General features: G+C 45.9%; 3 protein-coding genes across 4 annotated transcripts in view; 2 read left to right on the top strand and 1 right to left on the bottom strand.

Moving 5' to 3' along the window:
* Positions 1–3,862, top strand: part of ANKFY1 (ankyrin repeat and FYVE domain containing 1) — a 31,186-nt gene extending 27,324 nt beyond the window's left edge. Inside the window, exons 22-25 of the mRNA XM_033078183.1 lie at positions 39–163; positions 374–520; positions 1,003–1,093; positions 2,079–3,862. Of these exons, the coding sequence (XP_032934074.1) occupies positions 39–163; positions 374–520; positions 1,003–1,093; positions 2,079–2,211 (496 nt within the window). The 3' untranslated portion in view covers positions 2,212–3,862. The remainder of the gene's footprint in view (positions 1–38; positions 164–373; positions 521–1,002; positions 1,094–2,078) is intronic.
* A 2,026-nt stretch (positions 3,863–5,888) lies between these two features.
* On the bottom strand, positions 5,889–12,269 carry LOC117005999 (neuferricin). The gene is made up of 4 exons (XM_033078184.1): positions 12,047–12,269; positions 11,022–11,162; positions 10,291–10,477; positions 5,889–8,712 (listed from the first exon to the last, which is right to left on the bottom strand). Exons 1-4 carry the CDS (start codon positions 12,267–12,269, stop codon positions 8,499–8,501), a joined length of 765 nt encoding a protein of 254 aa, XP_032934075.1. The 3' UTR covers positions 5,889–8,498.
* A 996-nt stretch (positions 12,270–13,265) lies between these two features.
* Positions 13,266–25,087, top strand: part of ZZEF1 (zinc finger ZZ-type and EF-hand domain containing 1) — a 56,953-nt gene continuing 45,131 nt past the window's right edge. For both annotated transcript variants that reach the window (XM_033078182.2, XM_033078181.1), the window contains exons 1-8: positions 13,266–13,633; positions 17,708–17,852; positions 18,862–19,056; positions 19,940–20,111; positions 21,543–21,742; positions 22,714–22,924; positions 24,409–24,525; positions 24,739–24,917. In XM_033078182.2, the coding sequence (XP_032934073.2) occupies positions 13,298–13,633; positions 17,708–17,852; positions 18,862–19,056; positions 19,940–20,111; positions 21,543–21,742; positions 22,714–22,924; positions 24,409–24,525; positions 24,739–24,917 (1,555 nt within the window). In that variant the 5' untranslated portion in view covers positions 13,266–13,297. The remainder of the gene's footprint in view (positions 13,634–17,707; positions 17,853–18,861; positions 19,057–19,939; positions 20,112–21,542; positions 21,743–22,713; positions 22,925–24,408; positions 24,526–24,738; positions 24,918–25,087) is intronic.

The following is a 25,087-nucleotide window of genomic DNA, read 5'->3' as shown; positions in this document are numbered from 1 at the left end:
AGCAGACTTTGATCAGGATAACAAACTCTTTTCCCCAGAGGCCAGTCACCAATGCATATTTTGGGACAGTACGGGAAAGATAATGCAGCAGCCATCTGTGACCTCTTCTTGGAGTGTATGCCAGAATACCCTCTAGACAAACCTGATGCTGAAGGAAACACAGGTAGGTGGACTCACCCACTATTAAACTTGAAAGTTACTTGAGTTGTGTTTGTGGTATGTCACTTTTAAAGCTGGAATAGTTGGCAATACATTAAATACAGTAGGAGACACACAACACTTGAAAACTTAAAAACTAAAGATCCTGTCTAGACTGAATGTAACACAATCTGCCACTCTGTTAACAAGGAACTCTCTGGCTTTTATTTTTCAGTGCTCCTCTTGGCTTACATGAAGGGAAATGCTAACCTGTGCCGTGCAATAGTGAGAGCTGGGGCTCGCCTGGGAGTTAACAATAACCAAGGAGTCAATATCTTCAACTATCAGGTTGCTACAAAACAGCTTCTCTTTAGATTGCTGGGTAAGTACTACTTGCTTGGGAAAGTATTTCTGGCTTCTGCTTCCAGGATACTTCAGAGGAAGGAACTCTGGACATTTGACTTAGATGACAGTATTTCCAGAGAGGTGGAACTTGTGAATTTTATACTACAATCAGTGCAGGGTAGAAATACTAATTTTTCTGGTGATTGTCTGAAAACTTGTACAATGCAGACTGTTAGATACTTCTTTTTCTGGAAAGACAGACATAGAAACTATTGGCTGGTTGTGTAGTCCAGTGTAGCTTCAAACACAGACATTGTTTTTTAACTGGTGCTGTACAGTTGCTGTGGACAATGTGATGGAAAGCAGCTATGGATTATCTACAAACGAGACTCCAGCTCCTGCAAGAGTAGTTAAATCCATTATACTGGATACAACCTAGAACTGGAAATAGCCTTCAGATTTAGTGTACTCAGGAGGTGTCTGAGCCCATTTTGCCTTCACATTTTTACCTCTTAACAGATATGCTGACAAAAGAACCTCCCTGGTGTGATGGCTCCAACTGCTATGAGTGTGCTGCCAAATTCGGAGTCACGACAAGAAAGCATCACTGGTAATATGAGCCACCTTCTGTGCTTACTAGGAAATGGAGTCCTCCCCAAATGCAGCTAGGCTTCTTCCTTCCAGAAGTTTAGGAAACCTCCATGTTAACATAGGTGTATAACCACTAATCCAGCTGAAACATTCCATCCTGTCTTAGACCAGAAAATTGTAGCCTGACTGAAATCATATTTTAAGCAGCTTGTACATGTGATACTGTGATTGGTTGTAAATGAGAAATCATGTCCAAGTTCCAGTAGTGAAGGAGGATTTAAATTGTCAGAGCACTGGGTGTTTATGCAGAGATGCACTCCACAGAGGAGCTACAATATATTTTATTAAGACAGTGAGTTAACAGAAGTTTAATGGCAGTGGTTTATCAGGACCTTGTGGCAAAGGTGCACTTGATTATTTCCTGCATGGAGGATGGGGTCAGGGAGAGCCTCCTGTGGAGCCATGAGGCTCAGAGAGGACAGCCACTGTGCCACTGGGCTGTGGCTTACACAGGAAAGACAGGAGGGAGCACACCACCATCACAGGTAAGATGACCTGCTCCAAAAGAGGTGGCAGATTTGGGCAGGTGTTGACAGCTCAGGTTTGGGATCCTGTTTGTAGTGTGGAATTGGCTGCAGATGAACATGAGCTGCTGTCTTGTAGATAGGAGTTACCTTTTTTAAAATAGTCTGAACCTGTACAAAACATGCTGGGTTGGAAGGGTGTTAAGCTGAGATTTTTCTTAGCTCAGTGTGCTAAAGGAACTGCATGTGCATCAGTTGAAGCAGTACCAGGTGAATCACTAGTACAGAACCAGCATGTGCTGTTGGCATTAGTCAGTTATTCCATCCATGACAAATATTAGGAGATACAAGACAGTCACAGCGTTTCAGTTGCTAGTGTGTATTCAGTGATGCTGTCATTGATAAAGAATGTCAAACAGTAACATCCTGGTGATCACTAGCAGGGAATTCACTTTTCTCCCACCCTTCTTCTGTCAACAGCCGACACTGTGGACGCCTGCTCTGCCATAAGTGCTCAACAAAGGAGATTCCTATCATAAAATTTGATCTGAACAAGCCAGTTCGAGTTTGCAACATCTGCTTTGATGTCCTGACTCTGGGAGGAGTCTCCTAGTATGCTGTGGAAGTAAAGGGATTCCCAGTCAGTGCTCCTGACAGCAGCTGTGCTTACAAGCCCTCTGGATAGGGAAGAGGAGGCCTATACACATCTTCTGCAATAGACTGAACTAATTAAGGACCCTGTTCTGATATACTCTGGTATAAATGATTTTGTATGACTGTAAATGTATCAGGCTGTGATAGACTTCACTAGGAATCAAGAGTGGATTGTTCAAACCAAGTGACAAAAGAATTTAGACCCTCTTCTAGTTGCAGTGGGGTATGGAAGCTGAAATTTATACTGATTGAATCGGCATAAAACAGGTCTGTCCTCAACATGGTGCTTTGCACTGAGCAACTCTATTAAGTCCTGTGGCTTTCAGGTGGCTTAGTAGAGATGGTATTAAGTTTCAGGGTAACCAGGTATCTTTCTTTGCTTTGTCTTAAAGATAAATGTTCCCCTTCTCTAGAGAAGACTTTTTGTGAAGCTAAATGGAGCTGTTGCAACCACTGTTCAAGAAACTCTTCAGACCCGGGGTAGTTCTAAGTATAGCTCAAGAATTGTGGCCTTACAACAGAAAGCTTTACAACATCTGATGCAAAGCAGTCAGAATTGCAGATCCACATCCTGATACCTCCTCAGCAAATGACTCATTAGCTTTAGCATGTTCAAGAGAAGTGCAAGATTGTTTTAGGAAATGCTCTTGCTCGTATCTGCTGGAACTGTCAGTCTTCATTGCACTTTCATATTTGCATTGCTGGTCCTTCAGTTCATGGCACTTGCATAAATGACCATGAGTTTGCTGGGAGGCCTGAGCATGTGCTAAAGGAGGAACACTAAAACTGGTGAAGTCTAACTCACAGTACAGCAATAAATGCTGAAGTGCATTAGGAATCCCAGGAGGGAGAGGAACACCTTCCTGGGGCTCCAGGGGCCTGGTGACTGCTGTGGGAGAGTCAGTAACCCTACCAAGTGTAGAATGTGCTGCACCTCTAGACACTAAACTTGGGTCCATTTTCAGTAGGATTGCTGGTGAGTGGAAGTGTACCTGGAGGCTTCCTGTTAAGAGTAAGCTGCAGTATTTTAATCTAGGCTGGTTGTACTCTCTTAAACATGCTGAATCTGTGGAAACCTACCACCACATTGTCTAGGTAAACAGGAAAGTTCTTGGCTGGTAGACCAGCTTGTGATTGGGTGGGCAAAGGCTTCAGTTAGAAAAAAATGGGTACTTAAGCAAAACTACATGCCATGTTAAGGCTGTTTTTATTTCAAGAGATAAAGCTAGTATAGGCTCAATTCAGCATTCCTCATCTTTACTCCATGAATCGGTGTGCATTTTTTAATGACTGTTATCTCTGCTGAACAGTACGGACAGGTGAAGACTTGTTGCCCTGTTTGGAGCAGAGACCTGTTGGTCTTAAAGAGCAAGATGAGATGATGAACCAGACTGCTGCTGCTATGGGACACTTGCTCAGTTTTTCTCAAGCTTGTACAAGGAGAGGATAGGAGAGGGTGTAATTGCTGACATTTGTATGATTCATTTCACATCAAGTCTCGCTTCATCTGCACTTTGATCTCCCAATATGCATTATGTTGTAACTGGAATCACCCCTGTACCACTAGGGAAGAACCATGGATGACAATACAAACTTGCCTCACTGTTGGATGTCTGCTGCTGTCATCTTGGAACAGAATGCTCTGGGTAACACAGCTGGTTTCTAACACAGTTACTAATGCAAATGGTGCATCTCTGGCATAATATTGTAGGTGAATGGGGAAAATGGTGGTGTCAGTTAATGTTAGCTACAGCAATTGAGGGTGTCAGTTAACTACAAGCTACAGTTTGGGGGGTTTGGAGTGAAAGAGATGGTGGAAAATATTGTACTTTGATATTTCAGGGTGTTGTTGGTTACAGATCTCTAGCAGTGAAAGAATGATAAAGTGCATTTGGTGAAAGAAGTCTTGCCTGTAGTGCCATGATAACATGTTGTTTTCCTTCTTGGTTTGGAGCTGAAGTGTTATAGAGGTGTAAGAGTGCTCAGAATGCTGAGAGTGCAGAGGAGGAGTTTTCCAAGGCTTCAGCCTAAGTGGAAAACTGCACAGCATGTAATTGCCAAAGCACTGAACATCACTTTTTCAGTGGCTTCTCTGATGTAAGGACAAGGGAACAGGGAGCTCAGCTCTAACAGATTAAGCAAGCTTTTTAATGATGGAAAACGTGGATCTGGTGAAAATTCAGTTTAACTGAATGGCAAGTCAAGGCTGAGTAGCTGCTCTTCTAAAAAACAGGATATTGATTATAACTGTGAAACTGTGGGCAAGATCTGGGAAGCCATCTGTAGTGCTCCTGGTTTGCTGTTTGCAGCCAGAACTGTCCCAGCCTACTGACTGAAGTCTGAAAGGAAAGCTGAGGTTATTGTTAAATATACAGCCTGAGGTGTCATTTAAAGCAACTTAAATTCAGCAAATTTGATCCTTTTAAAGTGCCTTTGAGATAGTTTCCTTCCAGCCAACTCTAAATAGCTTTCTGCCAGAGCTAAAGGGGAAAAGCTCACAACTTGAACCAAAACCCAAGTTAGTTTTTTTCTAGTTCAGCTGAGGAGCTGACCCCACCAGACAACTGGTGGGACTCAATCCCTCACACACTCTGCCTAGTGTTGGTCTGAACTCTCAGACCACTGAGATATTTTTTGGGAGTTTTGCTGGCAATGCTCCACTACAGGGTACAAATGTGAATGAGGCACTTGGTAATGTAGTGGTGGTCAACACATTTCTAACTCTAAACTGCTCTTCCCTTTTTGTAGCATAATACAGTTGTTACCAACCCCCCCACCCCTCTCACCCCTACTTTTAGTGTATATATTAACTCAAGTCTGCCAAGCACTGAACAAAAGGTTAGATGGAAAATGAATTTGTGTCCCTGGAAGTGCTGCTTCACAGGAGGCTTCAGGCACTTCAGCAGGGCTGCATGGGGAGTTGGGTGGTTCATGCTGTAGCTTTTTGTTCTGAGACTGGATTCCTTTTGATGCAGTCATCCAGCACTCTTACAAGAGCAAATACCATGGTCCAGCACTTACACAAGCACAAACCATGGTCTGGCTGAAATTTTTTGTCTGTAAAAAGTGCAGTCACTGTTTCACACCAGTGAGTGGAGTGAGAATGTTGCTGTTCAAGGTACTAACAGAGCAGAGTAAGTTGCTGGCTAAAAGCTGACAGATGCCTTAATGACTTCCCATGCTGGAGATAACAGCTTGTCCAACTGCTCATGTAGTGCTTATAAACTAACATGTAACAGTATGAAAGGCAAAGCTGGATGGTTTTGTAGATCAAATGTTAATAGGCAAGTCCTCTTTTCTGTAACCAACAGAGGTGGTCACTGCAGCAAACTCATCTAAAAAAATAAAAGCTTGTATGAGTGACAGAAATAACTGAACCTTCTAATACCCTCTGTGAAATAGAAAAGGAAGTCTTAGAACAATGGCATTTTATCTGCAATGTTTGTCTGGAGTCGTTGTAAAAATGTATTTTTCCAATATGCATTACTTTGTTGTGTAATGATTCTACTTGTAATAAAACACAGTACTAGATGATGCATCGTGAGGTGAAACCTTGCTAAGGAAGTATCTGCTCCTGTAGTAGCTGCCCCTCTGCAAGCTCATCCTTACAAACCAAGAAAACCAGGGATACAACACCCAATTGGGCACAGCAACTTTATTCTTTGTTCTGAAATGAGTCCATGTTGTGGAACTGCTACAACTGTTGTTTTGGCTGTCGAGGTCTGGTGTTCTAGTTTGTACCATGTAGTCATCTCGAATGCCTTATACTAGACTTACCTAGAATCAGTCTTGTGAAACAAACCCGAGCTCCCCACGGGCCAGAGCTGCTTCATGGAGTCCATCAGTTCAAGTTACCAACACCTGGTGCACCCACTTGTGTACTGGGGGCAGCTCAGCCCCTGGGAGAGCAGAGAGCTGCTGCAGCTTCACTTCAGGAAAAGGAAAACTTCAGTGCAATAGCAAACCCAGCCAAGACTTCTGGGTGAGATTGTGATGCATTAGTCTTTTATTAATAAAACTTATGAAGTACAGATGGATGGTGAGCTTTATTAGAGCACTGTCTTTGGGGACTGGAGGCCTCTGTAGCTATCACTGTTTTCTTCCCACCCTTTTCCACCATGGGAGAATCCAGCTGAGCTGCTGAACTGGAGTCTTGGAGCACTTCAGGTCAGTGAGGGTGTCTCCTTGTTTGCTTTAATAGATTACTTATTCCAGTGCAAGACAAACTCTCCTCTCCAGTGTTTCCAAACACTAAACTGAGGAATAAGCTGGGAACTGGTTTTCAACCAACTTCAACTTGAACCAACACCTTCCTGCCCTGCCTTTCTGCAGCAGTTTATTTGATTTTTGTGTAGCTCTTGCTATCAAAACCATCCCCTCAGCACTATTTGCATAGTGATTGAGTGTTACAGCAAGATGAAACTTGCTTAGAAAGTCAAGCTGGTCCACCTTCACTGGGCCTGGTGTGCCCTCACAAACTCCTTCTTACAGCATTTAAAAGTCTGGAATTTGCTGCAACTTTTAAATGGCTTTAAAAAGCTCTTTTGAAGGCTCTTTTAAATCATTTGGGTGGATGGTTTCACTACTTTAAATGCAATTTCTTTTTAAAGCAGTGGTGTCTTCTTAAATGTGGCAAAGGCCAGAGTTGTGGAGGCAGTGAGGTGCTGCTTTGCAGCTCTTTCCTGCACTTTTTACAAGGCTTGCTCTGCAGCACTGTGTGAAATGAGTTTCTCCCTCCACCACCAAAGACGGCTCAAGCCCAGGGCTGAGGTTTGGTTCTGCCACACATCCTGCTCCCCTGTGAGTGATCCCAGCTTCTCTTCAGGATGATGAGAGGTAAAAAACCCCCAAAATAAAAACACAACCCCCTCACACCCCCCTGTTACAACAAGTGTGTACATATTTAAGTTGCTGTGTGGCTTCATCCCTGACAGCTGCAGCATCCTCTGAGCTTTTATCAGTGAGAAATACTGCACAGGAGTGAATGCTGCCTCCTGTAAACTTGATAATTAACTAACTGATCACTTGGATTCTGGGCCTCTCTTTAGAGGTGCTGGTAGCTAAAAATCAGTTTATAAACACTTTCCAGCTGCTTAAATACAGGTGGCAGCTGCCTTAAGGAGAAGAACTGACCACAACTCAGCAGGGACTTGTGCCACCACTGGACCCTGATCTGCATCTCTCTCAAAGCTCAGCTACACCAAAACTGATTTTAACAGCAGATTCCTTTAAAACCAGCAACTGCTTCCCTGCAGCTTGAGGTCTGTAGTGCCTGAACCCTGTGCAGGTATTCCTTCCTCCCTTTTAGCCCAACCCAGAAAGGGTAATAACCTGTCTGCATTTCTGGGAGTCACTCACACTGCTGAATTCTGCCAGCTGTGATACAGCAAGTATGGATTTTACAAGTGCTGGGTCTTGTAAGGGCACATCCAGCTCAGGTTATAGTCTGAGAGGTACAGACCAGATGGGAGGAAGTCTTACACCAGAATGGAAACAGGAGGCAGATTATAGTAGGATGGTTCTGTTGCCACCCAGGCAATAAAAAGAAAGCTATTTAAAACTACTCATTCCTGATCAGAGCAGTTTGAAAGTGGTGAATCACAGACCAGGAGAGTGAGGTTAATATCAAACAACAATTATCATAGGTGGCTTCAATATCTTGGCACAGTATCTAATGCAAACACTGAGTGAGGAAATACAACTCTGGCCTTTGCCTTCTCTCCTCCAAGAATTTGATAAAGCTTGTGTGTAACTGCAGAGGAAATTCAGGGTTCTCCCTGCTACCTTTAAACTCTTTGGAGTGAGTCAGGTGCCTGGGAAGGAGCATCAGCACTGCCCTGAGGACTGCAGGAACTGTGTGCAGTGATGCTGCAGCAGCTCCTGGGCTCACTGACCTTGCTGCCTTAAACCACAGCACAGTCCCACCCTGTGCACACAAACATCCATTTCCTGACTGCACAAGAAATGTGCAGAAATACAATTCAGGCTGTGTATCTTACAGTTTGTTCCCAGGTGCAAAAATATTTCCTACAGAAATAAAGAAAGCATCCCATTCCTTGATTTTTTAGCCCCTAACCTGGCTGAAGTGTTTCCTCCTTCTCTCAACTCCATCTCCATGTGTTAGAAAGCATCACAAATAACAAGAGATTGTTCTTGCTCCCTTTGCATGGACAGGTGGAAGGGATGAAGCTGGAGCTGCCCACCCGCAGGGCAAGGTTTGAGTGCAGGACTGTCCCTGCCCTGCAGTCAGCCCGTGAGGAGCACACACTGCTCGGCCAGGGGAGGGCAGCCCTCGTACTGCCGCAGGTGGGGGTTGTCCAGGTCCCCTCTGTCGCTGTGCTGGGAGTGTGGCTGTCCCCAGGGAGGGCCCGAGCTCCTGACACACACACAGCGGCTCCCCTGCCAGCCGGGGCTGAACAGCTGCCGAGGGACTCCGGCCCAGTCTCTGTGCACGCCCCCGCTGGGAATGCAAAAGGAAATCCATCACCATCCCAACCCAGGGAAACGCTCCCAATCAACACAGAATGACAAGGAAAAGAACCTAACACAACCTGGGAAAACAACCAACACTGAGGCAGACTTTGCTCCCAGCAGCCACCATCCCACAGCTGACACCTTTCCATTGGCTGTGCTTCAGAAACCTGGGGCCTGAACCTGGTTTCATCACTGCTGCCACAGGCTCTACCCTTCTGAGTGACCAATCCTGCATTCCATGTTCCCATTGCTGGGAGAGGAATCAGAGCCTTCTGCAGCACAGCAAAATGCCTTTCCTGGAGGTATCTAAATGTTCACAGGTGACCACACATCTTCACAGAATCACAGAGGCTTGGGGTGGCAGGGACCTTAAAGATCATCCAGTCCACCCCTGCCACAGACAGGGACACCTTCCAGTAGACCAGGCTCATGTGCCTTGACTGACCACAGTGGTTTTGAGAACTGGGGCAGAACAAAAAAATTCATCATGTTTCTCTATGTCTAAGTGTCTCTATGGGCCAAATCCTGCCTGTTCCCCGACCACTGCAGCTTTTACACAAGTCACTGCCACATGACACCTGGTCCTAAGGCTGTCCCCAAGCTCAGTGACACAGAGAAGATCCCTGGGGTACACAGTGCTGCTGCTGGGCTGACATGAAGCACAAGCATTTTGCAGTGTGGTCTGTGAAATGGTTTCATCTTCAAACAAAATAGTCCCTAAGCTGAGAGATAGCTACTAACAGGAAAGTAAGTAGGAAACGATTATTCAAAGCTTAAGCTCATTTTTATGTGGTTTAAGTGAAAATTAACCAGTGTTTTGGTATCAGCCTGTGAGTCAGGCTGTGAAACTGCCTGAAAAAACACAGGTTACAGCTTGTATTCCTGATAGGTGACAGAACCTGTTTGAATCCCCATCCTACTGGGGTTTCTGTGCTGTTTTGCTGAGAACAGGAGGATCAGGTGCACATGTGGTAAATTCTTTGATTCCAGTGTAACAGAAGAGGCTCAGCCTGGAGAAAAGGAGGCTCAGGGGGGTCCTTCTCACTCTCTACAACTCCATGACAGGAGTCTGAAGCCACGTGAAGGTTGGGCTCTGCTCCCAGGGAAGAAGGGACAGGACAAGAGGAAACAGCCTCCAGCTGCACCAGGGGAGGTTTAGGTTGGATATTGGGGAAAATTTCTTTATGGAAAAGGTAGCCAGGCACTGACACAGCTGCCCAGGGCAGTGGTGGAGTCCCTGCCCCTGCAGGGATTTAGAAGCTGTGTGGATGTGGTACTTGGGGGCACAGGTTAGTGCTGGGGGAATGGTTGGACTTGGTGCTCTCAGAGGGCTTTTCCCACCTGAACAACCCAGTGAATTCAGACAGGGAGAGTCCCTGCCTGGCACATTGCGGCCCTGGCAGCACCACTGCACACACAGCCTGGGCCAGGTCACAGACCTCACCCACCCATGGAGCATGGAGCAGGAGCCAGGACATCTTCCCACAGCCCTCCTGCCAGGAGAGGCAAGAACAAAGCACAGGGCACCCAAAGAAAGCCTCTGCTCCAAAGGGGACAAGCTTACCTCTGTCTGGAGCACCAGAACCGGGTGCCTTTAGCAGAGCTCCATTCAGAGTTGCAGGGTGGGAATTGCTGCTTCCTCTGCTCACTTTCTGCTTGGAATTTGAGAGCTTCCTCAATGGCAGCCTCAACTTCCCTCAGGGCTTCTGTTGGTGCCCCATTTTCATCGTAGAATCTGCCCACCAGCTTCCCTGGGAGAGGAGATCAATTAACACCACAGTTTTTCCAGGCAAGGAAAATGCATAGTTCTGGTGGGGTTTTATTTTTAATTTGTTATTTAAAGACAAAAATAAAAGGAGATGTCACCATGGCCCAATTTTAGAACCAAACTGAGCTTACATCCCTTCAACCCTTGGCTCACACAGCAATTTACCCACATTAATAAATCGATGCAGGATAAGCTCAGGCACAGACTCATTACAGATCTGAAAACCAAAGCCAGTTTCAGCTGCACAACCCAGAATCCATTCCCACCCATGCACCTCATTTCCCAAAACAGCTTCCCTGCACTGCTGCTCCTACAATCTCCTGAGTCCTGGTGATCTCAGGCTGTCTCCATGCTTTTTGCTTGGCAGACACAATCAAGGCAGGACAGCAGCCAGGTGGGGAAACTATTGAACTTTCCATGGGAGGGGAGCAGACCTTGAAGGTCTGGCTTGGCTGCAGCTCCAGCTGGTTCCTTTCAGGGCTGAGAACCTCGGGCTGTGCATGAGCTCACCCCCAGGTGACACCTACCCACGGGCTCGTAGTTGTCGCTGTAGAAGCTCAGCCAGCGGTGGATGGAGAGCAGCTCTGCGGGTGACAGCCCCGACACGGTGTCCACCAGCCCCGCCGGGGTGAAGTCGCCGCTGGCAAACGCTCTGGTGGCATCTCTGCCTGCGGGGCAGGGGGTGGTGAGACCCCAGAGGGGGTGAGAGCTCAGACACAGAGGGAATTCCCCCAGGGAATGAACCCCCAGGCATGGAGTGAATGCCCCAGCCAGGGGTGTGACCCCAGCCTTGGAATGACAGCCCAGGGATTGCAGTGGGCTCCTCAAACAGGGGGTGACCTGTCCCTGCTCACAGCCAGGGAGTGAATGCTTCAGGGGTGAATGCCCCAGGGGTAAATCCCCCAGGCATGGGGTGAATCCCCCAGGTATGGAGTGAATGCCCCAGGGCTAAATCCCCTGGGCATGGAGTGACTCCCCCATGGGTGAATGCCCCGGTTATGTGGTGAATGCCCCAGGCACGGAGTGAATGCTCCAGGGGTAAATTCCCTAGGCATGGAGTGAATGCCCCAGGCATGGAATGACTCCCCCATGCTCCAGGGGTAAATCCCCCAGGCATGGGGTGAGTGTCCCAGGGGTGACTGCTCCAAGTATAGAGTGAATCCCCCAGATATGGAGTGACTCCCTCATGGGTGAATCCCCCAGTTATGTGGTGAATGCCCCAGGCATGGAATGAATGCTCCAGGGGTAAATCCCCCAGGTACGGAGTGAATTCCCCAGGTATGGGGTGAATGTCCCAGGGGTGAATGCCCCAGAGGTGAATCCCCCAGATATGGGGTGAATGCCCCAGGGGTAAATCCCTCAGGTACGGAGTGACTTCCCCAGTTATGGGGTGAATCCCCCAGCACGGATCATGTTCCCCAGCCAGCGGTGAGACCCGCTGGCACCCCCCATACCAGCCAGGGGGTGAATTCCCAGCCGGGGGCGATCCCCTCCCTGTCCATGCCAGACCCACACCCAACCCAACCCCCCCTCCCTGACCCTCCGGAGCTACCTGCGAGCCCGCTGTAGGCGCCGCCGGGCCCGTAGTGCTTGCGGCCCCGCTCCACATCGAACACCCGTCCCAGCAGGGCGAGGTAGAGCCCGGGCTCGCCCGGCGCCCCCCGGTAGCGGCGCAGCTCCGCGGCGCGGAGCAGGCGGGCGCGGGGCTCGAACCCGCGGCTCAGCAGCCAGGCGGCGGCCAGGCACAGCAGCCCCGCGGCCGCGCCCCGCCACATCGCGCCGCGACACCACGGCGCTCGCACGACAATTTCCTCGCCGTACGGCAGCGCGGCGGCCAACCACGTCTGGCGCTGCGGGCGCGTGCCGGCCGGCGCAGGGCGCGCTTTACGGCAGTGTGGCAGGGGGGCACGGAAACAGTCCTGGCGTGCTTGGGGGTGGGAGGGACCTTAAAGATCATCTCCTTCTACTCCCCGGCCCTGGGCAGCGACACCTCCCACTGCCCCAGGGTGCTCCAAGATCCCTCGAACAGCTCCAGGAATGGAGCAGCCACAGCTTCTCTGGGCACCGTGTCAGGGCCTCACTACCCTCACTGGGGAAAAGTTTCTTTTTAATGATGTTATTCTTAAGGACATTCACAGAATCTTCAGGGTTCTTAGTGCTCTCTAGAGATCACTCAGTCTAACCCCTGACAAGGCAGGGTCTCCAAGAGCAGGTGACACAGGAAGGTCCAGATAGGTTTGGAATTTTTCCAGAGGGAGACTCCCATGCCCTCCCTGGACAGCTCGGTCCCAGGGCTCTGCCACACCCACGCCAAGGAGTTTTTGTCAGGTTGAGGTGAAATTCATCGTGTTTTTGTTCATGGCCATTACTCTCTATGCTGTCACTGGGCACTACTGCAGAGAGCCTGGCACGGCCCTACTGGCACCCGTCGGAGATGCTTCTGTGATTTAATGAGATCCCCCTTAGTCTTCGCCACATGGACCAGGCGCAGGTCCCGCAGCCTCTCCTCACGAGAGAGCTGCCCCACACCCCTCCAACCCCGCTGCTCCCCGCCGGATCCTCTCCAGCGGCTCCTCTCTTTCCATCGGGGGTGCCGGGGCGGGCTTTGCGGCAGGGGGAGGCGCTTTGCGGCGGTGTGGCGCTTTGCGGCGGTGTGGCGCGGGTGCCGCTTTACGGCGGTGTGGCGGCCCCGCGCTGACAGGTGCGGCGGGCGGGAAGTTGCTGACTAAGGCGGGCCGGGCCGGGCGGGGACCGGCGGGAGCGGCGGCACCGGCGGCGGCTGCGAAGGGCTCCCGAGCGGCTCATGGGGACGGCGGCGAGCCACAGCAGCGAGGAGGAGGAGGAGGGTGCCGAAGAGGGCATGGAGGGGACGGCCGGCGCGCCCCAACCCGGCGCGGCCGCGCCGGCGCTGCCGCCGGCCGAGGTGCTGCTGGAGCAGGCCCGGCTGCGGGAGGCCACGGCGCGGCTGCGGGAGCAGGCCCTGCCCGAGCCGCTCGTGTCGCGGCATCACAGCGCGCTGGTGCGATGGCTGGAGGAGCGGCTGAGCCGCGGCGACGAGGCCGTGAGCCTGGAGCAGTTCTGCGAGGTGCTGGAGAGTGTGTCCCGGCTGGCGGCCGGGTCCCGCGGGGAGAGCGAGGAGGTGAGAGCCGCCAGGAAGCGCCGTCCGCAGGGATCGGGAATAGCTCGGGCAGTGAGGAACCTCGTAGATCAGCTCGTTCCACCCACACTTTCCAGTAGAGCGGGTTGCTCAGAGTTCCGTCCAACCTTGGACACTGGCAGAGATGGGGGTCCCGTGCAGGGATCCGCCTGTCCGGCCCGGGGGTGTCGGTACCGGGGAAGGGCGGCGGTGCTGGGGGGCTCGGGCAGCCCGAGCCCTCGGGGTGGGCGCTGGCCTCGGGTCCGTGGCCATCCACACGACCCTGGAGACCTCGGCCACACGTCCTGGTACATGGGGAGAGGCCAGGCCTGAGGGATCTGTACAAGTTTGGAAAAGCAGCTGCTGCTGTTAATATACAGCCTGTCAGCTTCCAGATATCCCTTTTAAAAAAAAACTTGTGTCAGTTATTAGTGATCATGCTCAGCAGCCACTTAAGAATAAAATATGCATTTAAAGCAATATTTCTCTGTTGCTACTGCTGGTGCAGCTGGGAGTACAGGTGTGGTGGGGACAGAGGTAGGAAATCCTGCCTGAGTAATTCTGCTCGATGCTTGGTAGCGTTATCAGCAAGTCAAAGTTTACCACGCTTAATTTTATTGCAGCCTTTAAAAACCAGCAGTGAAGTTGTCAAGTATGTCTTTCATTGTAAAGCAGGACTTTTGGAAAACTTGTAAGAAAGTAGTGTAGCAGAGATCCCCTTCCACAGACAGAAGGTGTTATGGTCAGCTTTTAATGGTAGAAGAGAGCAATCTTCTTTCTGCTGAGATTTCAGTTTTCCCCTTCTGTGGGAAAGGATATGGAGAATTTAATGTCTAAAACACTTAAGCTTTAGCTTTACTCTGTAGCAGTCCAAAATGCAGCAGAATACCCTGTTGGGAATTCCACACTCACTTGACAAAGTGGCTGTGCCTGAATTCCTTAGTGCAAGCAGTTCCTGAGGCTCAGCAGTCACTTCCTGCTGGCTTTGTTTTGCTCCCGAGTAGCAGAAGAACTGTGTAAACTGTTAAATCATGCACACACGCCTCAGATCAGGGCTGACAGGTGAACAAGGCTACTGGAAACTGGAAGGAGATTGATTTTCATGTAGAGATAGGTGTGTTTTTACCAGACTGGTTTAAGTAAAATGGTAAAATGCTGCTTCTACTTCCAGTTCCTTTAGGAGAAGAGCCAGTAACGAACATGTCTTCATTTGTAACAACAGCAAGGGTGAAATTAGTCCATTGGGGTTCTTCCTGTTGGCACAAACAGCTGAGCTTTGTGGGCTGCAGAAGTATTTTGAGGATTGTCTGTATTTCACCTCCTCCTCTGCATGAAGAATCTATTTGTTTTGGTTTCATTTCCTGCTCTAGGGAGTGGGGAAAAAGCTAGTCACAGGATTTACCGTGGTGCGGGTATGTGGTCACATTTGGTCTGTCCTGCAAAGTGGAGATGTTAAGAATTCTGTGGAAAAGCTTGATGTCATCGTTTCTGTAGCTGGCACTAACCCATGAGCTGTGGTATTTGAGCTTTCCTTGTACTCTGATGAGAAGTCAGTTTAGGCGTGGCAGGTCAATAGGTTTCACTTTTTAGTGTCTGTAGAGCCCTGTCAGGCACAGCCCAGGTTTGATCTGCCCGTTCAGTTGTTTCTCTGCTCTCAGTGCAGGGCTTTGAGCACAGACTTCAAATGTTTTATGATCAATGTTTAAATGCAAAATCTGTTTTCTAGATAAACTGAACCTGTGAATCCTTCTTAGTACTGCTTCAGCAGTTGTCATATATCCAGCAACATTAATGCTGCAGTTCTGCTGAGAGCAGAGGATGAGATATGAAGTTCTCCCAAACCACTTTTCAGATAGCTTGTTATGCCATCCAGCTCCTGAGCTCTGGGATGAGGGGCTGGTTTTTCCATGTGCTGTATTTCCAAGAAACTCTCACTCATCATTTCCTGTGAAAGATGTTTCTCGGATGCTTCATCATGTTCGGGGTTGGACTGTGTGGAGTTACTGCTTTTATTTAGAACTAGGGTGAGCTGGCTTGTGTAAGGCTGCTGCTGAATTGTACCACGTCCCTGTCCTGCACACAGCTCAAAAATTCTTTAAGTACAGCTTGACACTCTCATTTTTCCCCCATTTTTTTCTTTCTTTTCCCCCATTACACAGGACAGCAGTGGAAATTGTGCATGTTTTTTGTCAAATACAGAGTTTCAAAAAGTGATTTTAGAGTTCTAGGTTTGCTGCAATCTCCTGAGATCATAGAGGGAGTTTAAAAATAAAAAACAAAATACTGCATTAAGATGTGAAGAAAAGCATATAAGCAGTAATCCCTCCTTATGTGAGAGTATAAAAAAATTGGTTTAAAGTAGGTGTCACCAGATTCAGCCTCGTTGTTTGTGTTTTATTGTCACCAGTAACATCACAATTGTTCAATTTGTAGTTTAGTAATTGTGCAGTTTGACTTCAAATAGGAAGAAAAATGGTGAGTGTGATGTGAAACTGTACATTGAATTCTTTTGGCAACTGAGTTATGTCTATTGGAATTAATTCCCTCTGGCTTGTTGTCCTCGAGCAAAGGTGGTGGTTTTTTGTTTTGGGATCTGCCCAGTGCCTGGGCTGGACTGGCCATGGTGCCTGCTGGATGCTCAGCACCAGCTTTGCTGCTCAAAGTAATTTTTAAAAGGTGATCATTATTAGCTTGGGTTCAGCTGTGTGTATAATAAGACTTTATAAAGCTTCCAAGCTAAAATCCAGCTCTGTGCCACAGAGGTGCCATGAGAGCTTTAGGCAGCTAAAACACTGTGTTTCAATTCTATTGTCTTCTGGGGACTTTGCTCTCATTTTAATGGTGTAATTATGTCATGGGTAATTAGCAGGTTATTTTGAGCTAATCATTTTGGGTTACTACTCTCTAGGATAGCACTGTTAATGGTACATCAAGTCTGATAATCAGGCAACAAACCAAGAGATTGAAGCAGGAGCTTCCTCCTGAGCAGCAGTGATTCCTGACTCAGATCATCTGTTCTTAGAGACCAAATTTACTTGGCTTGTGTGGCTGAACTTGGAATACAAAGTTCAGGGCAGTGAGACTCAAGTCTTGCTCGTGAGGAAATACCTTTTGTAAGTGGATTCCCAGTTTATATGAAAAAGGTGGATGCTCCTGAATTACTGCATTTCTCTTTTGGAACAAGTTCCATTTTTAGCAATTAAACAGAAGTTTGTTTCAAAATTAACTCTGATTGTGAAAATATAGCCAGATTTTTAATAGTAGTGTTCACTGGATCATGAGGTCTCTGAAGTAGCTAGTTAAAGTAAATTACATTTATGAGCTTAGTTCTGTTTTATAGGCTCAGCTGAGTAAAAATACCTTGTATGTTTGTTAGTTCAAAGCTGTGAAAAGCTGTGAGTTACTTCTTGTACATGCTCAACACAAGTTTTTATATTAAATTTTTTATTAAGGTCAAAGTTAATAAAGCTGCCAGTGGCTCTCTTCAATAAAAAAAAATCCCAACCCTTTTCAAACTCTCTCCACTGTTGTCACAAATACATAGATGAACTATATTAAACTGATACTTTGTGTAGGAAGACAGTTTATGGAAGGAAAAATCAAATGAAAAAATATTGCTGTTCTTAAGACAATTTCTTAAATAAAGAAAATGTGTAAACCCTGAAGGAATTTGAGTGGATGCAGTGAGAGGGATGCAGCAGTGATGAGTAATGGAAGGTGTGGCTTTTGGAACCAAACCAGCCTTAAACTGAGGAGCTTTTTGGTGAGCACCTTCCTTAAAGTCCCAGCTACTCATGGAGGGATCCTGCTGATTCACTGGTGTATATGATGGGCTGTCTCCACCTAAGCATGACTCCAGTTGGCTTTTATAGGAATGCAGTGCAAATACCTTCAAACTTGCTAAACACTGCAGATTTCCAGCCAGGCTGCTTCTGGTTACTGTGACTTCAGTACTTGGGGAAATGGGTTATTTTGATTTTGTTTTAATGCTGTTGCAATGCTTGTTGCTATGGTTTCTATGAAATACCTTGCTTTAAGGAAATATGCTGAAATAAATTTTTTTTTGTTACTCTTCAGGCCTTTGCTCAGTTTGATGCTGAAGGAGATGGCACTGTGGATGTGGAGAATATGCTGGAGGCTCTCAAGAATTCTAGTGGAGCAAATCTTCAGGGGGAGCTGAGCCATGTAATCAGGCAACTGCAAGCTTGTTCACTGGTGCCAGGTATGAGAGCAGAGTGTTGGAAGAAAGGATTTCCCAAGCCCTGCCCCATAGAAGGGCTGCTGCTTCAATAAATTGCTTTAATAGCATTGCTTGTCCTAATCTTATCACAACCATCCTCCAGAGGTTCTTGGTTCTTTAGTGTCAAGCAAGTGGAGTTGTAAATTAAACATTTCCCAGAATTACATGGAGAACTTCCTTTCACAAATAAGCACTGTTTCCTTCTCTGTGTGACTGGGAGTGTCTGACCTCTGTTTGGTTTATCTCACAGACAGAAAAATGTACCTTGCAGAATTTTGGTGAGTGCCCAGCTAATGCAGTCCTGTGCTTGGTAACTGGAGGAATAAATCCTCTGTGCAGTCTATTCCAGGGGATGAGTCACAGATTTTATTATTATTATTATATTATTACTCAGCATTTGAAATCCTGATAAAACATAATTCAGGTTTTATGGTTTATAGTTCAGAAAGTGTCAGTTTTCAGAATTTGATTTCTGGGATAAGTGTCAGTTACTGGCTTTCTTTCCAAGTGTTTGGTGATAAGTGGCTAAAGGGGATTTGCCTTAAAGGATCAGACAAGAAACTCTAGAACTGCTACAGAGAACTTAGAGGAGAGGACTTAAGAGAGTGCTGTTCTGTGCATGTAATGCACTGGGATTCAGAGTACTGTGTTCAGGGACTGCCATTTCTGAGCAAGTTGGTGGAAAGCATTGGGCACCTCTTAGGAAATAACCCACAATGCCAAGCTCAGTGTAGCTCAGGGTGAGTGATGCAAGCAGCTGAATGTTAACCAAGCAGTAACTGCTTCATTTAGATTTTGAAGGAAGTGTTTGAGGCAGCAAAATAAACGTAAGATTTTTGGTAATTGTTTTGAACTCCTTCGGGCATTTCAAGTCAAAAATACTTTCCTGCACTTTTCCCTGCTGTAGAGGTTGCAGACTTGAGCTACATTCTCTAATAGCTCTACATCCTTCTTACACTGTGGTGCCTGAGGAAATAATGTCTCTTTCCAGGGTTTATTGATATATTTTCTGAATCAAAAGAGCGCCTGGGCCTTCATGCCTCAATGATCCTGAGGTTCCTGCACCGGAACCGCATTTCCAGTACTGCCATCCCTTACCCAGTGCTGGAGTACTTCAACAACATCTGCACCATGCGCTCCTCCATGCTCAAGGATTCTCTGGATCGACTTCTGCTCAAGGAGAGAGGTATGCAGTGACTTCCTTCTTCTACAGGGGGTGTAATGTGACCATGGCTTTGTAAAAGAGACTACAGGTAAAATGGAAAGCTTTCTTTACTATGTCACCTCTAACAGGCCTCTTGTTTTATAAAGTTGATCTGCATGCTTCTCTGGATTTTTGTTGGTTTTTTTAAGCATATAAATTAATTTCTGAACTACCAGCAATCTGAGTAACACTCTGGAATGTTCTTATCTTTCTCCTGGCCTGTACCAGAATCGATGGTTACTCATTTCTGATATTCTGTATTCAGTCAAATATCTTTACTAGTTGCTGGAAACTTCGTTTCCATGTGGAGGTGGATGTTTTCTGAAGGTGATCGTTCAATATTAAAAGATATTTTATCATTTTGGACTGGAGGTGGTGAATCTTTTACTGTATCTGATGGGACTGGCCTGGTTCCTACAGGGAGGGTTACTTTTCTTCAGAGCTTGACTAGATATTTTCAGATTTCTGCATTTCTATTGAAAGAGCTCAAGTTACATGGGAAAGAGAGTGCTTTGTCCCTTCCCTAAAATACATGAATTGAAGTTTTCTCCATGGTAATTTACTTTTCCCTTTTATCTGTTTGCATTTGGGTACAAAAATAATAAAGCACTGGTGAGGCCAGTAATGACAGATAAAGGCTATTGAATTCCAGGGAATGGAGATGTTTTCATACTGAGAGTGGTAGATAGAGATTATTGCAATTTCGTCTGAAATGAGACTTTGCTGTCTCCTGGTTTCTGTCAGAAACAGTCCTTTGGGGACTGTGTTTTGTGCCAACAAGTTAATTTGTGTGAGATAGCTCTTATAAAGGTACAACAATACTCAAAAAGGCCTAAGAAAAATATTTTGAATGATTTCTTTGCAGAATACCCCAGTGATCTGAATGGTAATGAGGAGTCAGACAAGCTGAAGTCTGTCACCAAGTGCTACACACACATTGAAACCTCCTCCAATTCTGCCGATATCGACAAGATGACGAACGGAGAAACTTCCTCCTTCTGGCAGTCGGACGGGAGCGCTCGCTCCCACTGGATACGGTGAGCTCAGGGCTGGGACTGAGTCCTGGGCTTCACAGCCACTGGGTGTTGGGCTGGATTGATCCTGGCTGGGTGCCAGCTGTCCTCTGCTCCATGACTCCCCTCCTCAGCTGGGCAGGGGAGGGAAAATGAAACAAAAGGCTCTTGGGTCAAGGGCAGGGAGAGCTCTCTCATCAACTGTCAGCACAGACAAAACATCCTCGATTCAGGGAATTTAGTTCAGTTAATTAAAACAGGGTGGGGTTAGGAGAAACAAAACCAAATCTTCCCCCACTTCATCCCAGGCTTAGAGAAAAAGGGAAGAGAAGTTCTCTCCTCCCCTGCAGAGGCACAGGGGGTGGGGAATGTGGGCTGCAGTCAGTTCATCACATGCTGGCTCTGCCTTCCTCCCTGACTCCTTCCTCCTGTGACTCCTTCCTCCTCAGGGGCAGGACTCCTCACACCTTTCCCCTGCACCATCATGGGGTCCCTTCCATGGGAGACAGTCCCCCTCAAAGTTCTCCAATGTGGCTCCTTCCCATGGGGTGCAGTTAGAGAATCACAGAGTGTTGAGTTGGAAGGGACCCCCAAGGATTGTCTAATCCACATCTTAAATGAGTGGCCCCTATGGGGATCCCTCAGGAAGAGGCTGCTCCAGCAAGGGTCCCCCATAGGATCACAAATCCTGCCAGCAAACCTCCAGTGCACACTGCTCTCCCCATGGGGACACAGATCCAGCCTCCAGCAACTTCTCACACTCTGTAGCCCCCCACTGCTAAAACCTTGTCACACAAACCCAATACAGGTGCAATTGAAAACAGCTGGAATTAATGAGTGAGATGAATACAGACAAAAGCAGAAGTCATTAATCTCTGCATACAATTTAAAAACCTGACTGTCAAATAAAAGTCACCTGTATCTGCTCTGGTGACACACAACCTCGTTGTAGGGTGAAGCTTTCCAAGCTGTAACACAGATTCAGTGGTTCCACCTGAGTAGAAACACTTTGCCACTGTCCAGGAAGTTCCATGAAATCAAAATGCTTAATGAAACACAAATGTTTAGTTGGTTTTTTCAGTGGTAGATCTAAGAATATGTGCTTCAAAGAAAAAAAAAATCTCATTTTGGTCATTATTGACGTTACATTTTTATTTCTGAGGGAGGAATTCTCAGTTATTTAAAATAGAAATAGAAAATTCTACAGTCTCTCAGAGGCAACTGTTATCTAAATCAAAACTTTTTAGCTTGTTCAACATGGTGTGGTGTTAAGAACATCTGTGAAGCATTAGGTAAATTTCAGAGGATTTGTTTGTGTTTGTAGAGAGGAAAATCAGAATAATAATAAATACCTATTATATATACATATATATATAATATTGTGATATATAATAATAAAACCAAATGCTTGCCTTACCTTCTCTTTGCAAGAACTCTTTTCTCTTTGCTTTGCAGTTTAAAGATGAAACCAGATGTGGTTTTGAGACACCTGTCCATTGCAGTGGCAGCTAATGACCAGAGTTACATGCCACAGCAGGTGACAGTGGCAGTGGGAAGGAATGCCAGCAGTCTCCAGGAGGTCCGAGATGTTCACATTCCAAGCAATATCACTGGCTACGTAACACTGTTGGAAAACGCTAACATTAGTCAGATGTGTGAGTCAATAAAGATACCATTGGGATTCTGCTTTGGTGCTTTCTGGAAGGTGAAAGGTTGGGTAGATCATGGAGAGATGTGTTGAAGTGTCAGTAACCAGGGGTGACACTTTGGGCCTTGTCCTTGGGTCAGAGAAATTTTCATTCTACTTTTAATTTCTAGCCTGTAAGAGTTTTCTGAGCCTTTCTCTGTAATGTGCGCTAAGGGTTGAAGAGAAAAATGACTAAAGATGCAATTTTAGCCTTTCAATGTGAAGGCATGGGGCAGTTTTAAAATATCCTTGCTTGCAGAGTGAAAGCATATGTTGGCTGATAGTATCTAGCTAAAAATCTGCATTTTTTTGGTACTGAAACTCTGAAGTTGGTTCAGTGTAAGGCAGGTTTTATTTTTGATTCTAGTAGCTCTGTGGGTGCTATATTGGAATCAATCAAGAAAAGCTGCTCCTTCCTTAGATGGTTTCTGCAGCTTCAGGAATTTTGTCCCTTCAGTTCCAAAAGATGCTTTTCTCTGAGAAGAGCTTGCACTGCCACAGAAGTGGGAAGCAAGGATGTTATTCCTCAAAAGTAATCAGGACAAGCCATCTGTGCAAAATAGTCAAGAACTTGTGGGAAAATTTTTATGTAACTTTAAACTTTACCTTTGGGCTTTTCCCTGTTATCTCCACAACCACTTGCTTCCAAGACATTCCTATGTATGTCAGTAGGAATAATCTACAATCTATTTTTCACTTTGAGGGTATTTTATTACAATTTCTCCTAGTTTCTAGCCATAGCATCTGTAATGGATCCATAGAATTTTCCAGATCAGAGGGTGCCCAGTCTGTGTGGTTGTCCATATCAGGCAGTGCTGTTCCATAGCTGCCGTTCCTTTTCCAAGAGCTCCTGCACTAATTTAATGTTTGGAATATCTGGATTCTTCTAGCTCTAATCTAGAAGAAATGGGAAAAAAGTTCTATTTTGTGTTTTGACAGATGTACAGATAAACATCAAGCGTTGCCTTAGTGATGGATGTGACACCAGAATCCACGGGCTGCGGGCTGTGGGCTACCAGAGAGTGAAGAAGGTGGGAGTGTCCGTGTGCGACGCCTCGGCCATCTGGTACTGGTCCCTGCTGACCTCTCTGGTGACAGCTTCCATGGAAACAAACCCAGCATTTGTTCACACCATTTTACAGAATACTCAGTGAGTACCAAACTTGCATGGGCTGGGATTTTATCTACTGCTTAATTTTTTAAAGAAATACTTCTGGCTTTAGTAAGCAATCTGCCATATGGAACTGGTTTCCACTCCCTCCATTAAGGTGTTTAAACATTTTTTCTGTCTCATTGTTCAGATTTTTTCTGTTTTTCCTCTGTCCATTTTGCACACTCCTGGCTATTTCATCTAATCTAGTTGTTAAACCATGACTGAATGGACACTGAGAAATAGATTTTTCACCGATCCATTTACTTGTAATGACTTTGAGCAGCCTAAAATTAATTCATTTTTCTTGTCCAGAATTAATAATCAATAAAATTAACATCTTCCCCTTAGGACTGAAGCTTAATTTAGCTTAATTTTCAGCAGATTTCTCTTTATGTAATGCCTTGTCATGCATTTTATGGGGATATAGTTGAGTATATTCACCATCTCCATGCAAATGTTTGCTAGTGGTGATTGACCATTTTCTGTGTAATGTTTCCTTGTTTGATTGCCAAACACTTCTGCTTGATGACTTGAAGGATTGGAATCCTAATAAAACCTCTCCACACCCACATCAGCTTTTACAGAGCTCAGTTAGCACCATGTCACTGAAAAGCAGGGCTGTCATTAGGTTAATGAATCCTGTAGGCTAAAGTCCACTAAACCTGTCTTCTAATTTATCATCTATGAAATCTCTTTAAAGTTTAGATAACTTCATACATGCTCATGCCTTAGTTGCAGGCTTTGCTGAAACTGAGGGCCTTCAGTTTTGGTGAAGTTTAGATATTTTTTAAAAATACAACAAGAACACTGACCTAATAAAGCATTAAAAATTATAATGGAGAAATCCTGACTAGAATCATGCTTTCAGGAATAAGATTCAGTGTTTAGATTTATAAAGCAAAAACCCCAAACTCTAGAACTGCATGGAATAAATGTAATACTGAATGGGAAAACTTTAGTATTGGATGGAATAATTTTGGTGAAACTGCTTAATAATTCCTAATTTCAGGGGTTATCACATTATCTGTGAAAATTCAGAAAAATTCTGATTTGAGCTAACAAGTGTCTGTCTTAGTTTGTCTAATTCTTCTGAGGGAATTTAAAATCAATTTCCCCTTTATTCACAGTCTCTTGCTCAATTCTAGACCAATTTAAAATGAAGCAGTGCTTGGAAACTAAGCTATTTCTAATGCTGTCATAGATTTAATTTAAAACTCCTTGATATGTTTGTGTCATTAAATCTGAGATTGAGACTAGATTCAAGATTACCCAGCAGTCATTGGACTTTGCCTGCCTAGAATGCAATACTGTTACTCCCTTTTGAAGAGATTCTGTGTAAATAGATTTTGTGCACTCAGAAGCAATTTGCAGAGACCTGCCCACACAAAGCATGAAGATTCAAGCATCTAATTCACATTAGGAATGTGAATTTTCTTCAATTCTAGCCTGGTTTCCTGACATTATGTTTCACTTTTTCCTAGGAAAGCACTGCAGCACATGCCACCTCTCTCCCTAACACCAGGCTCCACAGATTTTTCAAGCTTCTTATCACCAAATGTTTTGGAAGAAGTAGATAGCTTCCTTATCAGAATAACAAGGTGAGCTTGTGTGGTTGATGCAGTGGGAAGTGGTTTAGAAGAGTCTGTAAATCAAATTTTTCCATCTTTACTCACATGCTCTTTTTATTTTAGTATCTTGAAAAATACAAATACAAGAAACAGGCACCTGAGAGATTCTGTGGCAGCTTGTCTTTATTGAAAAACAGAATGTCCCAGATTTTCTTCTCACACTGCTGTTGTTCTCCCTCCCAGCTGTTGTACTACTCCAGAGGTGGAGCTGACACTCCTGGCCTTTGCCTTAGCCCGGGGGAGTGTTGCCAAAGTGCTGAGTTCCCTTTGTGCCATCACTGACCATTTGGACACTCCATACAAGGCTTCCTCACTTATCTCTTCCATGGCTACAGTCAGACAGAACCTGCTCTATAAATACGGTAATGGAACAATCCTGGCTCCTTCCTTGTACAGGCTGAACAAAACACACAGCTTTCAGTTGTTCCACTTGTTGGGGTTTAAAATTATCCAAATCTTCTGAATTAAAAACTATCACTGAAATCACAACCTAGCAGCTGAACTGCCCAAAAAGTTGGTGGTTGTTCAGCTT

Source organism: Catharus ustulatus, chromosome 22, assembly GCF_009819885.2.
Source record: "Catharus ustulatus isolate bCatUst1 chromosome 22, bCatUst1.pri.v2, whole genome shotgun sequence".
Lineage (NCBI taxonomy): Eukaryota > Metazoa > Chordata > Aves > Passeriformes > Turdidae > Catharus > Catharus ustulatus.
The sequence above is the reverse complement of the archived record's forward strand: the minus strand, read 5'-3'. Positions and strand labels throughout refer to the sequence as shown.

Coding starts and splice junctions, on each gene's coding strand:
- LOC117005999 (XM_033078184.1), bottom strand. CDS start 12,269: ATGTGGCGGGGCGCGGCCGCGGGGCTGCTGTGCCTGGCCGCCGCCTGG. Junction 11,163..12,046: donor CGCCTACAGCGGGCTCGCAG/GTAGCTCCGGAG, acceptor CCTGCCCCGCAG/GCAGAGATGCCACCAGAGCG. Junction 10,478..11,021: donor CGACAACTACGAGCCCGTGG/GTAGGTGTCACC, acceptor CTCCTCTCCCAG/GGAAGCTGGTGGGCAGATTC.